The sequence below is a fragment of the Lissotriton vulgaris genome, chromosome 4_1, assembly GCF_964263255.1.
Source record: "Lissotriton vulgaris chromosome 4_1, aLisVul1.2, whole genome shotgun sequence".
Classification (NCBI taxonomy): domain Eukaryota; kingdom Metazoa; phylum Chordata; class Amphibia; order Caudata; family Salamandridae; genus Lissotriton; species Lissotriton vulgaris.
Genome location: NC_141691.1, coordinates 2012754181 through 2012770872, shown reverse-complemented (window position 1 = coordinate 2012770872; position 16692 = coordinate 2012754181). Strand labels below are relative to the sequence as shown.

The 16692-nt window shown below is 47.7% G+C and overlaps 1 protein-coding gene across 11 annotated transcripts in view; it reads left to right on the top strand.

Annotated features, from left to right (window-relative positions):
* Positions 1 to 16692, top strand: part of PLEC (plectin) — a 624446-nt gene that overhangs the window by 413096 nt on the left and 194658 nt on the right. For all 11 annotated transcript variants that reach the window (XM_086966398.1, XM_086966400.1, XM_086966394.1 and 8 more), the window contains exon 2: positions 13402 to 13463. In XM_086966398.1, coding sequence (XP_086822524.1) covers positions 13402 to 13463 — 62 coding nt within the window. The remainder of the gene's footprint in view (positions 1 to 13401; positions 13464 to 16692) is intronic.

Below are 16692 nucleotides of genomic sequence, written 5' to 3'. Positions count from 1 at the left end.
GTATTCCTTCCCAAACATGCCACTACAGGAGCGTTCTCTCCTTTCCTCCCTCCATCATCTTGTAGCATTCCCTCCTTTCAGGCTCCTAAAGCCTGAACTCACTGCCGCCATGTTCCTTCATGCTCCTACAGTACACCCACTCTTTTATCAGTCAACCCAACATCTCCCTTTTCTCAGGATGCTGCAATCACACTCTGCTGGGTTCCAGTAGTATTCCCTCCACCAGAAGTGGTACACCCCCTCCCCCCAGCTCCACCACTCCCTTCCTTCATTATAGCATCAATCGACCCAATGTCACGAGGGCGAATTTCGGCCAGTGCTGTTTTAGTCAATATCACTGTTGTATAGCGTTTTAGGAACCTAGTGTAATTCCCCGATTAATGCCCTTATGTAGGTACAAATCACCTTGCCCTTATATAGGCAAAGAAATCATACCCATATTTAGACATAGCCCATGCAGTCCAAATACAGGCATGGCTACTTCCACTAGTTCCAAAAAGTCACAACGATTTTGTGAAAAACTCTGCTACAGCAGTCAGAAACATCCCCTTTCTTGAATATTGATTTGTCCTAGAAATCATGGCGTTTTCAAAGAACTACCATTCCCTTGGGGTTCTTTGGTGACGTTATTATGTCTGACTTTACGTCAAACCAGGCACCTTCAAAGTATAAATATGCCCACACTTGCCCTAGCAAACACATGGTGGTTTGGAGCAGTTCGACTATCTACTTGCCCAACGCAACTCGCTACAGCAAGTGCCGAAGGAAGCCGACCCTCCAGCTGACGCACTGAGAGAGACGCTGTCTTTTCTCTCGCCGAGAAATCCAGCTCCAGTGTTTCCAAGCTCCCCTTGCGGGGTGTTAGGAAATAGAGTCCCGAGACAGAGATACCAGACCTCCTGATTAGACCCTAAGAGAAATCTTGGATAGATTCTTGGCAAAGAAACTAAACTTATGCTACACCTCACTTACTTACCTCGTCCTTCGTAGGTTAGGTACATCGGGGTAGGCGTATTTTAGAAGCACAAGTTGAGTACTTTTAGTCTTTGTTATTTATGTATGTATTTTATGGCTTAGAAACCATACCATGCTTTTACAGTATTATTTTATAATACTCTTCTTGCTGTACGCATTATACTTTACCGCCAGTATTACCATTGTAGCAGTTAATTTCTTCTGCATGAGAAAGAAGACTGTTCAATAAAATACTTTTATTGAAAATGCCAGTCTCTCAATTTCTCTGCACCTCTGATGAAACGAAGCATGCACGATTGACTGAGTAAAATATCTATCTATTGTTTCCACGACTCTGAAGATACGTTTTATTCTTGGGAGACAAAGTTGTCATGTTTATGCAGTTGTCAGAAACTAATCCCTTCTTGTTTATTCAAGAAAGTTTCTAGTGACCTCTGAGCAAGCTGGCACTCACAATTAAGTGTAATATATTCAATAGAGACCTAGTAGACCTAAGTCCTACGTCAATTCTATAGGATATATTATTCAAATGTGTAGAGCCTATTGGGAATATAGGAACTACACTACATCACTGTGACCTGTGTGGTGAAACTGCAAATCCCAGGATGCTTAGTCTTATCAACTAAAACAGTATTTGCTGAAAGTGTCTGTTATTAGTCAACAAACAGCTGTGTTTGGAGCTCTTTGAGCACACCCATCCTTCTGGCTTTTGTGTCCTGAGTGAGTGCACTTTTTCTCTTCAGGCTATTGCTGAACTTCACTTCACGCTGCCCTTGTTATGCAAGTGTGTTACCTGTGTAGCTCCTAGTACTTTAGTAACAAAAACAGTGCTGTAGCAGAACATGACAGGGTGAATTTAAGTTGCACTTATTTCCCTTACTGACAAGCTTTTGCGTTATCTCAGACACCCATCCTTTCCACACTCCCCCTATCCTTTCCACACACGCGCCTGCACATCGTAGCATTATATGTTTGTAAGCTGTTGTATCTAACTTATGGTGACCACATTAGCTCACTAGCTTGTGTTTCCGAGAGCTTATTTAGCTGTAGGTAGCAAGCCTTTAGATGTGTCTGTTAGAGTCCAGGGCAGCATGTCCAGACTCCTAAGAAACAATGCATCAGCCAGACTCAATTAGGGTAAAGTGGACTCCTCGCAGCCATGGGCCCTGGTGCCACGGTCCTGACTGCATCATTCATAGCTACACTCTTGGGCAAACCTCATGTTGTGACAAAACCAGTTCATCCATAAATAAATAAATACTCAGATTTGTAGACCGCAACTTATCACCCGTGAGGGTAACCAGGTGCTGTCCAAAGTCACTGGGAGATAAGTGATTTGCCCAGAATCACAGGATGTTGAGCCAAAGCAGAGTCTCGAACCTCTATCCCCAGCTCTGAAGTTGGCAGCTCTGGCCATTTCTCCATATCTTCTGCCTGTGTCTGGCTTGACTTGGACATGTATTGAAGCAGCTTCCACTCGTCCTTCTAAAAATTGTTCTAAGTAACCTGCGAAGTTCACTAATATCTGTCCAACCGGAGCTGGCACTGCAAATGACAGGTGCTGTGCTGGCACAAAGATGTGTTGCCTTCCTTGTGGGTGCAACACTTTAAGAACCTCAACTACTTGGTTGATACTTTCAACTAATCAAATTGTGTCCTAGGACAGAACAAATTAATTTCAGCTCCACGAGAGAGAAAGGCAAACTGTTAATGAATGCACTATCATCGCAGATCTACTAACAAACGTGACAAAATGGTGACCCTGCGGTAATGCGGGGGTGACACTAGAATGCATCATGTTAACCCGTGATGCGTGGCACTTGGCAGGGCTGAAATATTGTGGTCGCCTCTACCAGATGCAAACCTGCAGTTGAACAAGCCAGGCCCGCGCTACATCTGGACAACTGGAAATGAATGCAGCCTTATCTGTGGGAACCTAGGCTCTGCAACAGGAACCATTGGAACCGAACACTATTTTCTGTGGGGACCACAGACGGTCTAACACAAGGAATGACTGGAACTGCATATTACAGGTTGGGAGGGGACTTGATACACTGTGAGCAAGTGGACCTGCAGCCCCATCTTCAGGGACCTAGTACTGACACAAAAACTGTTGCACTGCAGCATTTTTCTGTAGAGATTCACGACCATGTGATGCAGTAATCCACCACAACATTATCTGTGACTGGAGGAACCCTTGAACTAACACTGTCTCTGGGGACTTTAGGCTGTGTGGTGCAAGGATACACTGGAACTATATTATTTTGGAAACAATACAACTTCAGCATTACCTGTAGGGGTCATAGACCAAGCAACACCTCTGGAAGGAGCCATAGCTTTGCTCTTTAGTAACCTTTGACAATGTGACTGAAAGAGCCTTTGGTATTACTTATGGCGCATAAGGACAATAGAACATGTGAAAAGAGGAGCTAATAAAAACTGCAACATTATCTGTAGGGACCATAAACCAGGTGACTCAAAGAACAACTAGATATGCAGCATTATCTATAGGGACCTTGGACCATCGGATCAAAGAACCAATTGAATTATAGCATTATCTGTAGGGACCTTAGATCGTGTGACACAAGGAACTACTGGAACTGCAGCATTATCTGTAGTGACCATAGACACATGGTCTATGGTCCCTAATGGAACTGCAGCATTATCCAGGGGAGGTTCCTCCCCTATGGCGGAAGAGTGTCGCCCCACTACTTTTAAGCAGTGGGAAACAGAAACCTAAAATGATGATAACTTTGCGTTCTTATAATTTTAGGCTGCTTCCTGCTGCTTTGCAGGTGGGTGAGTGGGCGGGGCTACTCTGCTCTTTGAGCAGGGCAGGGGCGGAGTGGTTTGCCCCCTCATTGCCCAATGATTGCATTGCAGCCTGCACGGAGAACAAGCCCAGGTCCACCAGGACGCTAAAAACAAATCACAACGCTGCACTGCAGCATTGCGATTGGTCAGGGGAGGGTGCTCACCAAACATAACGCTGCACTGCAGGGTTGTGATTGGTTAGTGGGCCTTCTTCCTGTTCCTCCATGTGCTTGAGGAGAGCAGGAGCAGAGATGCGGGACCATGCCGGGGCAAGGTAAGTTTATTTATTTTAATGTTTACTTTTAATGTAGCCACGGACGACTCCCCCATTTATTTCTCCCACGACCACACCTGCATTTTCCCCAGCAACCCCCTGTGCATTTCCCCTGTGCGAACGCCCCCCCCCCCGCGCGACCCCCGTGACCCTCGGACGATCCTCGCACCCACGATTCCATCCCCCACCCGTAATTCCTCCCCCCAGCCCCCCCGCACCTGCGATTCCCCCCCCCCCCCCCCTCCCCTTCTCCCCCAGCCGCCCCTGGCATTATCCGTAGGGAACAGACATCGTTTGACACAATTAACCACCGGAACTGCAGCATTATCTGTACTAGTGCATTGTGTTCCAAGGCTCCTTGGACCATGTGAGACAAGGAACCAAGGCGAGCGGTCCCTGCAATTGGGATGGGCCCGCAGCCCCTCTTAACTATCTTATCAGTCTCCTGTGCGTTGCAAACTCATATCTGCTGCAGGAATGATGTGCATGTCGGGTTTTTCTCCGTCATGTTTTTTTTTTCCACTGATAAAAGCAGCTGAAAAGAAGGCAGCTTCCGAGAAAACCCATTAAGAGATTCTTGAACAGGGCGTTGTCGGTGCAAGTCCACCTGGGCATGAATTTATCAGGTGCAACACACCCATGCATGAATGTGTACTTCTGGACTTGTTTTAGCCTGAGAGCAGGGTTGTATGCTTTTCACGACACCGTCTACTCTGAGTTAGAAAGGCCAGTGTTACTGAAAAGACATTCTTGTGCGTCTATGCAGAAGTAACATTATTTGTTGGCTTACACCATTCGCATTAGATTGTCCGAATGTGCAGAGTTGTCTTTCGAATTAACTCTTTGCTTTTCCCATACCACTAGGGATCCATTTTGTATCAATGTTTGCTAAATTGTCGAAATAACACAGAAATTGCGCCACAGAATATTTCCATAATGTGCCTTTCCTTGCTACATAATATGAGCCATGCCACATTATTTTCTTTTCTTTTACTGCACAATGGCAGTAGCCCTGATAAATAGGTCTCTATGTGAAACAGCTATACCATGCAGTCTTAATAATAACCGTGACCTTTCTACGACAAGCACTACAAACGACATTGTGTTGTGCTTCTGTGAGTATCCTATGTGTGATTGCCCAAACTCAGTAGTTCTTGTCGATCAACATTGAAAATCAGAAAGGATTAACCTACTAACTAGGGCTTAAGCCAAATCACTCAGGTTACTTTGAGATCTCAGCAGCATGTGGTTTAACCTACTATGCTATCTTAGTGTCCTGAGAAGGCTAGGAGAGACAACTTGTTTTATTTTGTTTGTAATTGTGGTTTTCATTCTGCATTGTATGTTGTTCCCAAGGTGGGGCACTTTACACGAGCCTTCGCTGCTGTCCAGCATCTTTGGAAGCTGCCCTAGTATCCAGGAGTGAGTCTATGTGCAAAAGTGTCCGCGGCCAGGGTGAACTTTGCCAGTTGAGGAGCATCAAAAGCATCCTTTTGGCCTGCGCTATAATGCATTCTACTGGCCAATGTCAGTAGTATCCTCTTAGCCAATGTTCATAGACTTTAATTGGTCAAGCGTGATGGCATCCTTTTAACCAGCATCATGTATACATATATATATATGCTATTAGTCAACATTGATAGCTTACACTTTGCCAACATTGGTATCATCCTGTTGGCCAACACTGATAGCATCGTTTTGCTCTACACTGATGGTATCCTATTGTTCACACTGATGGTATCCTATTGTTCTACATTGATACCATCCCACTGTTGTACATTGTTGTGCATCTCACTATTCTGCATTGGTGGTATCACAGTGTTCTCCATTGGTAGCATCCCATTGTTCTCCATTGGTGGCATCCCATTGTTCACCATTGGTGGCATCCCTTTGCTCTTCATTGGTCGCATCCCATTGTTCACCATTGGTGGCATCCCTTTGTTCTTTATTTGTGGAATCTAATTTCTTCTCTAGTGGTGGCATCCTATTGTTCTCTATTGGTGGCATCCCATTGTTTTCTATTGGTGGCATCCCATTGTTTTCTATTGGTGGCATCCCATTGTGCTCCATTGGTGGCATCCCATTGTGCTCCATTGATGGCATCCCATTGTGCTCCATTGGTGGCATCCCATTTGTGTCCATTGGTGGCATCCCACTGCTGCCCATTGGTGGCATCCCACTGTTGCCCATTGGTGGCATCCCACTGTTGCCCATTGGTGGCATCCCACTGTTGCCCATTGGTGGCATCCCACTGTTGCCCATTGGTGGCATCCCATTGTTGCCCATTTGTGGCATCCCATTGTTGCCCATTTGTGGCATCTCATTGTTGTCCATTGGTGGCATCCCATTGTTGTCAATTGGTGGCATCCCTTTGTTCTCCATTGGTGGCATCCCATTGTTCTCTTTTGGTGGCATCCCATTGTTCTCTGTTGGTGGCATCCCATTGTTCTCTTTTGGTGGCATCCCATTCTCTTTTGGTGGCATCCCATTGTTCTCCATTGGTGGCATCCCATTGTTCTCCATTGGTGGCATCCCATTGTTCTCCATTGGTGGCATCCCATTGTTCTCAATTGGTGGCATCCCATTGTGCTCCATTGGTCGCATTCCAATGTGCTCCATTGGTGGCGTCCCATTGTTCTCTTTTGGTGGCATCCCATTGTTCTCTTTTGGTGGCATCCAATTGTACTTCATTGTTAGCATCCTGTTGTTCTCCATTGGTGGCATCCCATTGTTCTCCATTGTAGCATCCCATTGTTCTCCATTGGTGGCATCCCATTGTTCTCCATTGGTAGCATCCCATTGTACTTCATTGTTAGCATCCCATTGTTCTCCATTGATGGCATCCCATTGTTCTCCATTGTTAGCCTCCCACTATCAAACTGTGTTAGTATCCATTAACCAACATAAATAGCTCCCTACTGTCCAAAGTCACATCAACCATTTGGCTGACACAAATGGTGTCCTGTCAGCCAATGCTGATAAGAACTTAATGGGTAATATTTAAAGTATTCTAAGGTAATGTGAGCAACCTATTTGGTCCACCATATTAGGATTGGAAAATGGGATGCTTCCAATATTGACCAGAAGGTTGCCATTGATAGTGTCATAAGGGGGGTAAGATTGTTGGCCAGTAGGATTTTGTTGGTCAACATCGACAGCATCCAATTGACCTGTTCTCTCACCATCAATTACCATTCTCACCATCAATTACATCCAGTTGGCCAGCTTTGATGGCCGCCTATTTGATAACATCGCAAGCACAGCGTTGGCCAACATTAATAGGCTGGTGGGTTCGTACACCCATGGTGTCAGCATTCCTGTGTTAGTGTGGCACATAAAGTTGGTTGTGGTACTCTGGCATGTTGGATTGTAGAGTCTTGTGTACAATAGCAGGCATGCAGCGAAGGGAGGGTCGTGCAGGCATGACTAAGCCCAGATGCATGCGGGTACCATGCAGGCACACCAGAGGTACCTGGCGTGGCGGACGCATGAGGTTCCCGCAATGGCTCTGAATGCTGCCCCCCTTAAGGCAGGCAGGTCAGGGACTTCTTATTATAATGTATTCATCCCAGAATGCAGGAGGCGTCTGAATATGTTCACTTTGAAGGAGGGCTGTGTGCTGGGCGGGTGAGAGGTGGGTAGACTTCCGGTGTCCAGCAGCTCTTGTTATGGGAAGTCTGTGGGGGTGTGTAGAGCCCCAGAGCAGCTCTGCATTTGTTTTTGAAGGGAAGTGTGTTTTCATGTTTGTTTGTTTGCTTGCTTCTATTTTAATCCCTGTGCGTTTCTGGCTGGTGTGCACGGCTGTCTGGAGTTCACTCTGGCAGCTCTCCACCCTGGGTGGGACTGTTTCAGGAGATGGGGTGGCAGACACAGACCCGTGCCAGGCTGTGGGCGATCCTGCCCCTCCATCCAGGCAATTACAGTCCACTTCTGGAACAAGCATTTACAATGCAATGGTTTTGCCTTTGTTAAAGTTAGAGCGATTGGCATTGCTCTTGACATTATTTTTATTTATGTTTTTTTTTTAACATAAATAAATGGCATTGTCATTTACAATGCCACTAGCTTTATCTCTTGCAAATGACACACACCAACACCCACAGAGAGCCCCCCAACACACACAACCCCCCCCCACACACACACCCACACAGAGCCCCCCCACACACAGCCACACAAAGCCCCCCACACACACCCACACAGAGCCCCCCCACACACACACCCACACAGAGCCCCCCACACACTGCGAGCCCCACCCCACACACTGTGGGCTCGCTGCGAGCCCCCCGCAGGCAACAGAGGCACGAAAACAGGGTCACAAGCAAGCAACAGGGTCACAAGCAAGCAACAGGGTCCCAAGCAAGCAACAGGGTCACAAGCAGGCAACAGGGGCAGACGGAGGCACAAGCAGGCAACAAGGGCACACAGAGGCACAAGCAGGCAACAGGGGCACACAGAGGCACAAGCAGGCAACAGGGGCACACAGAGGCACAAGCAGGCAACAGGGGCACACAGAGGCACAAGCAGGCAACAGGGGCACACAGAGGCACAAGCAGGCAACAGGGGCACACAGAGGCACAAGCAGGCAACAGGGGCACACAGAGGCACAAGCAGGCAACAGGGGCACACAGAGGCACAAGCAGGCAACAGGGGCACACAGAGGCACAAGCAGGGGCACACAGAGGCACAAGCAGGCAACAGGGGCACACAGAGGCACAAGCAGGCAACAGGGGCACACAGAGGCACAAGCAGACAACAGGGGCACACAGAGGCACAAGCAGACAACAGGGGCACACAGAGGCACAAGCAGGGGCACACAGAGGCACAAGCAGACAACAGGGGCACACAGAGGCACAAGCAGGCAACAGGGGCACACAGAGGCACAAGCAGACAACAGGGGCACACAGAGGCACAAGCAGACAACAGGGGCACACAGAGGCACAAGCAGACAACAGGGGCACACAGAGGCACAAGCAGACAACAGGGGCACACAGAGGCACAAGCAGGGGCACACAGATTCATTCGTTGAACATAACCAAACATATGTACTTTTAACAACGCACGTTCACCTTGGTGCTGAACAACACCTCTTTTTTGTTACCCAACTCGTACTCGTGTATCGACCCCAGATGAATGATAGGCTGGGTGGACCCGCCGGGACTTAAACCTGTGACCATGATGTCGGACACAGGCCCCGGCAATGGAAGCAGTAGTCCACTGAGCCACCAGGCGCTGCCTCACAATGGGACGCCTGGAAACAGGTGGCAAGGAACGTATTCCGGTAATGCACCCACTGCGTAGTGTCCAGCTGTTTTCACACCCGCTGGACTCAAAGGCTTTTTGAAATGCTATAAATACATTTTTTAACCTAGTGACTAAAAATCCCACGCTATTTCGAGCAATCAGAATCGTTCAAGAGAGTACTTCAACTGCTTATGTTCATTCGTTCAGTAGCACAATAAATCACTTCTCTAGCTTTGATAATTCCGCAGTAAGGCATTCAAATGACCCAACTAACTACACAGGTGTGATAACCCCTTGCTCCACCTTGAACCTGCGGTGCCGTGACTAAGCCTATTTGCGTGGCCTGTGGAAGTGGTCCTCTATGCCGGGACTTTTAATTTCGGATGATTCCTGACCTTTCATCACACCATGACCAAGGGACATTTTCGAACTCTATATTCTTGAGTTAGAGCACCATTGCTACTAAGGTAGCCCGAGGGGCGGGATAGCCTCTCTGCTCGCTTTAGAAAGAATCTTAACATACATTTTGTACTCTCTTACCGGACCTTGCTCGGTACGCCATGTTCCTTTTGTGCCCTTTCCTTAGGATGCGTTGAGCTGGGTTTCTGTAAACACTACCTCGAAATGTGCTTGCAGGTTCCATTCCCCTATATATGTCGCCACCTCGGTATCTCGGTCCCATCTGTGGGTGCCGGGGATAAGAATGCGGTCCGCGGTATCCGCAGAAAAAACTTGTGGGCAGAGGGGAAGGCCCGTCTAGAGCCCTCCTGCGCCTGCTAGCTGCTCGTGTTCCTCCTATGTAATTTGATTTCTTATTCTTTATTTATACCAATAAGCTCCGCACGCGCTGCATGCAACACTAAGTTATTTATTATGCACGCGAAAAAGTGGCCAGGTCCACGGGTCCAGTTGTTAATAAAAAGGGGGAAGACCCGGTGTGGATCTCGGGTGATTGAAGCCACTCGGCAACACTACTAGCTACGCTCCCTTCCTGCCAAACGGAAATGCAGGCATCTGCTACTTTTAAAAAAAAAAATTTTTTATATAACTTGAGCGCTCTTACGCACAAAAAAAGGTTTGCTAGCACACGTACCTTGAACTTTTTTGGGAGATGCTGACGACGGCCGACGACGGCCTTGGAGCAGGAAGGCGGCCATGAGGAAACAAGCGGGAGGGGGCGGGAAAGGAGAGGCCGGGAGCTGACGAAAGGCGGCCATGAGGAAACAAGCGGGAGGGGGCGGGAAAGGAGAGGCCGGAGCAGGAAGGCGGGCATTAGAGAGAAGCGGGAGGGGGCGGGAAAGGGGGAGGAGAGAGCTGACGAAAGGCGGCCAGGGAGGAGAGAGCTGACGAAAGGCGGCCATGAGGAAACAAGCGGGAGGGGGCGGGAAAGGAAAGGCCGGAGCAGGAAGGCGGGCATTAGAGAGAAGCGGGAGGGGGCGGGAAAGGGGGAGGAGAGAGCTGACGAAAGGCGGCCAGGGAGGAGAGAGCTGACGAAAGGCGGCCATGAGGAAACAAGCGGGAGGGGGCGGGAAAGGAAAGGCCGGAGCAGGAAGGCGGGCATTAGAGAGAAGCGGGAGGGGGCGGGAAAGGGGGAGGAGAGAGCTGACGAAAGGCGGCCACGAGGAAAAACAAGGGAGGTGCCGGCAATGCCGGACCAGACACGGGGGCGTTCCCGGCGTCCCGTGACGTCGGCAAAAGCCAAAGAATGTCGGGAACGCCCCCGTGTCTGGTCCGGCATTGACGGACAGGCCCCTCGTCCAATGGCAAGGCTCCGTTTACGGAGCCAGCCAATCAAGGACGAGGGCCGAACAAAAGCCACACTACTCTTCTCAACAGGATTTCGCCTGCGCGGAAAAGCTGCGCAGAGCGCAGCTTCCGCTAGGCAAAACCTAAAAAGCACATTACCAGCCCAGCCGCCCTGCCTAACCCTCGGCTCCCGGTTTTCACCCCCTCAGCACATTCTACCGCAGGAATGCGGGGCCGGGAGCAGGGGCTGCTGGCACGGCCAGAAGGCCTGTTTGGGGACTGTTTCCAACTATGAATGTCAGTTTCTCAGTCTTCCTTTCTTTCCGTGCCCCATCTCTACTTATTTTATTTATTCTTTCACTTCTGTATGTCTGCTAAACTTTTAACTGGATTTTGGTTCTTTCTTGCCAGCTGTCTCCTATTCTTTCTTGCGGCCCTTAATGTTCTATCTTTATTGTTCATTTAATTTCCTCTCTGTTCTTTTTCTTTTTAATTTTATTTCTCAAGTGGTTTGCTATGTTGACTTTTTTTTTTCTCGTTGTCCCTCTAAATTTCACTTCTCGTTCTTTGAACCAGTAGCCTTTTCTTGACGTCTTCTTTACTGAGGTCTCTCTTCACTTTCCTGTAGTCTTTCTTCACTCACTCTGAAGCCTCTCCACCTACTCGGGTCTCTCTTTATTGTCTCTAAATACTGGCAATTCCTTCTGTTTTGCAGTTGTAATACAGCTCTCCATAAACGTAACGTGAATCTCTCATCATTTTGTCTTCCCTTCAGTGCCTTTTATTGGCCTGTACTTTTTCTTTCCCGCTCTTTTCTCTGCACACGATGCTGCCATGTGAAAGACTTCTGTTCATGATTCACAGGTCCCAGTATTTCCTTCATCCATGGCAGTTAATGAGTCACGGTCTTCCCTCCAGATGTTACCCAGACCTACCCTCTCCCGCCTTCTCACAATGCTGCCGACTACTTACTTTTCACTCCTGAGTCCCGCAATCCTCTCTACTCCCAGGGAACTTCCGCCCTCCTCTGCTCTCTACTGTGTCCGAATGACTCACCTAGGCAAGCATGCGCACTAGCTTCATGATTTTCACTATTGTCCAGTATGCCCCCTTCGCCTGGTGCGAGTTCTCGACTCTGTTCCATGGTGGTCACTGGTGACTCGTCTGTAGCATGTCTCATCTGCGGCAAGTGGGTCTTGTATTGTATTGCAGCATTTATAAAACACTTACTTACCGCTATGTGGGTGCAGAGACGCCTACCTACATGGGTAGCTGGTAAATTTCTGCTTGTCATGTTGTCTCCTGATGGTCTATAAGGGTTTTCTTTGGGCCTCTTTTTGCCTATGGCTGTTATTGGCACTTTCTGGGTTTTCTTCCAGTTGGCCTAAAAGATGCTTGTTGGGTCTTCCAATCTGTATTGCAGGACCAGAAAATCAAAGGGCAGGGCTCCAGGCTGACTTTATTAATGCAAACGATTTGTTGGTGATATGGACATGTTTTTAAGTTGTTAAATTATTGATCCTTACCTAAATGTAAAACTGGTCTCAGTTGTGAGGCGGCCATTAACCCCTTCAACACTGATGACGAGCTGGGCTCGTCATGGCGTAGCCTCCTCGCACGCTGATGACGAGCCCAGCTCGTCACGTAAAGTGCGTTTTAAAAAATCTCAGCGTACGAGCGGAATTCCGCTCGCACGCATGAGGTTAATATCTGATTCTGAGGAAGACCACATCTTTGTCCAGCTTGCAAGTTTTTGAGTTGGAATTGAAATTTATATATATGGGCAACACATGTCCTGAAGAAAGTCGGGGTAGACCGGTGTTTCTACCGAAACACCACTTTAGCAGTCTTCTATTTTCCACCACATCTATATAAAAATAATGATTGTATGAGGTATAATCTTGTTTGTGGAATGGGAAGTATTAGGATTTAATGGCGAAGAGGGTTTAATGTGCCTCTGATATGTGATTCAAGGGAATTGGTTTAAAATGCACTTAAGTTGTGTTGAAAATAACAATTACTATATATGTTTATATAAAACTACGGAAATATTATTTTATTAGTAATATGCAGTATTTATAACATTGAGCAAAAGAAGTTACTTACTGGAGAGCCTAAAATGATCGTATAGCGGGTATTGGGGAGAAATATGTTTGATGTGGCGTTTGTCTGGCCTGTTTCCAATTGGCTGATATGGGGCTTGCAGCGTCTTCTTTCGAGGGGCTCTAATGGCGATTGCTGAGTCTCCATCCAATGGGGATGTAATGTTTCTCTCATCCCTATGCCTTATTTTGGAAATGTATGATGTGTTCTAAGCATAGGCTGACAGTCTTCTTATTTCATTATTTCAGATGAACGAGACAGAGTGCAGAAGAAAACATTCACAAAATGGGTCAACAAACACCTGATAAAGGTAAGACAGCATGCTTCTGTTGAGTCAGAGGGCTCTTGGGTGGGTGGGAGCTGTTTTCAATTCTTCCATGTGAAATTTAACGTTTTCCTGGCACAAAGAACCCACAGTTCTATGTCCTTAACCTAAGCTTACTGATGGGGGCTTTCAGCCATCACCCTTCATCCAGTGATCTGTTACTGTCTCATTCACATTTTTCTTCCACCTCAACAACATAGGACAGCCCACTTTGGCCATTAGCTAACTTCACTTTGAGTGACACCATTCTTCTTTTTCACAAAGAGTACATCCACAAAGTAGTACCATTCAGTGCCAGGGGCTACTATGGCAATGTGCGCTTTTTGAGACCAGAAAATGTCTGGTTTTAATCAATGTTTTCTATTATGTTGGTGAGAGCCTGGCAGCTCTCCCGTATGCCCTTACCTGCCCCCAACTATTCAATTTTACATACACCACAACAAAGCCAGCATTGACAAACAAGAATTTAGCAGCCAACGTCAGACTTTTTTGGCTTTTGCCATTGCTTGTTACTTTATTGGACGACAGGACAAGTATCGGGGAAGTAATATGCCTTGTTATGGGGCACTCTGTAGGCATTTATGGAAAGCTCAGCATATTACTGAATATTTTCTAACTTTTTTTATCTGCGTGTGGGAAATTGTGCAGCGTTTAATTGCAGTATGGGGGCCGCCCACCTGCTGGGCATTTCATAGGGTTCTATGATAGAAACCTTAGCAAAAATGCTCAAGAAATGCCAAGTACTGCGTGCCTTATGGTTTCACATCCTAAAGAAATGTTTGTCTGGAAACAAATGAATTAGTTTCTTTTTTATTTACATTTTTAGAATTCGGTTTCTTACTGGTAATTTCATAGATTTTATTATTTGGGGCGGCATGCTAAGCAATATATTTGGTTGTTCACTTCCCCGATGCTCTTAAGGGGAAGCATGCTCCTTTACTAGCCATTACAGTAGCGTTTCTGATGGGTGCCCTAGAGCTAGGCATTTAATTAACATGTTTTTGAGGCACGTGCCGGTACCCACCCCGTTTAGGAGATGCCACAGTAAAGGGCACGTGATTACCACTTTTGGAGACGACCAAGTACTAGCTAGTCCTTACATTTCATTTGTTAGGAGGGGCCCCTCGTACTTGCATTTCCCTGACATTTTGAGCCCTTCAGAGGTTTGGCTCGCGCTGGCTGTTAATACAATCAAGTTGTCTGCTGTGAGTCAGGCTGGAAGGACGCCCGGCCGCGCCCTTCCGCGTGGCGCGAGATGAGAGGCGAGGGCCCACGCCATGGCACGCGGGGCGCGTTCTCTGCGCGTCCTCGCACGTCTGAGGAAATGCATCTGTCACGCGCTGCCCTTTATTCTGAGGATCCCAGACTGACATCTTCTCTCTTGGTTGGGGGAGTGTCTGCCCAGGGTGCCAGGCCACATCCGAAGGATCCTTGTAGCTGCGAAAGCACCGAGGGGCATTGGAGACACAGGGCACCGAGGCTCCCCGTGGACACAGGGCACAGCAGGGCATACAGAGAGTCTGCTGTAGGGAGATTGCATGGTATAGTATTGTAAGCATAGGACAAGAAGGCTATTATAGAACCTCCACGTCCCCGTGCACACAGGGCACCGTTGGGCATTGCAGAGTGTATGCACTAAATGCAGGGCACAGCTGGGCACTGCAGCGGTTCTGCTGGATAACTATGGCATAGAGGAGTTAATCGGGGGTCTCCATCTTTTTCTGTTTTGAGAGCTACTCATGTTCAATGAAATGCATTGAGAGCTACTAATATTATTAGTGTTGTATAATCTCAATTTTGTTATATGTATATTAATTCAACCAAGCACAAGCTTTCTAATTTAATAAGCTGGGCTGCACGCAGGTGAGCTACTCAGAGGTAGCTGGAGAGCTAGAGCAGCTCACGAGCTACTGGTTGGAGACCGTAGATGCAGGGAAAAGCTGGGCCCAGCAGACTTTGTACACTGCATATGCAGGACACAGCTGGGCATTGCAGTTTATACTCTGCAGACACAGGACACAGCTCGGCACAGCAGAGTTTATACACTGCAGATGCAGGGCACAGTTGGGCATTGCAGAGTTTATGCACTGTAAATGCAGGGCACAGCTGGGCATTGCAGTGGTTCTGCTGGACACACATGGCATAGCAGAGTATATACACTGCAGATGCAGGGTACAGCTGGGCATTGCAAAGCTTATACACTGCAGATGCAGGGCACAGCTGGGCATTGCGGAGTTTATACAATGTAGATGCATGGCATAGCTGGGCATTGCAGAGTTTATACACTGCAGATTCAGGGCACAGCTGGGCATTGCAGAGTAGGCACAGCTGAGCATTGCCGAAATTCTCCTGTAGATGCAGGGCACAGCTGGGCATTGCAGAGTGTATGCACTGTAAATGCAGGGCACAGCTGGGCATTGCAAAGTTTATACCATGTAGATTCATGGCATAGCCGGGCATTGCAGAGTTTATACACTGCAGACTCAGGACACAGCTGGGCATTGCAGAGTAGGCACAGCTGAGCATTGCAGAAATTCTCCTGTAGATGCAGGGCACAGCTGGGCATTGCACAGTTTATGCACTGTAAATGCAGGGCATTGCACAGTTTATACCATGTAGATTCATGGCATAGCCGGGCATTGCAGAGTTTATACACTGCAGACTCAGGGCACAGCTGGGCATTGCAGAGTAGGCACAGCTGAGCATTGCAGAAGTTCTCCTGTGGATGCAGGGCACAGCTGGACATTGCACAGTTTATACCGTGTAGATTCATGGCATAGCCGGGCATTGCAGAGTTTATACACTGCAGACTCAGGACACAGCTGGGCATTGCAGAGTAGGCACAGCTGAGCATTGCAGAAGTTCTCCTGTGGATGCAGGGCACAGCTTGGCACTGCACAGAGTACGCTGTACAATCAAGGCACATCAGGACATTGCATTAATTTCACTGCAGATACCCTGCAGCTCGTGACGTTATAGGGACTCCTTTTGTGATGTGGGGCATACCAGGACAGTGCAGAGGTTCTTTAAGAGCACAATGCACTATAGGATGACAGTGAGAAAATATTTATAAAGTGGGCTAAAGACAGACTGGCTTCTTGGCCCTGTTTGGAGAGTCAGTGAAAGATCGTCAAAGACAAAAAATTAGCAAACTTCCTGGGTCTTTGGGGCACTATTAGAGGGTGACTGGTCACACTAGACAGCTGTCCACAGA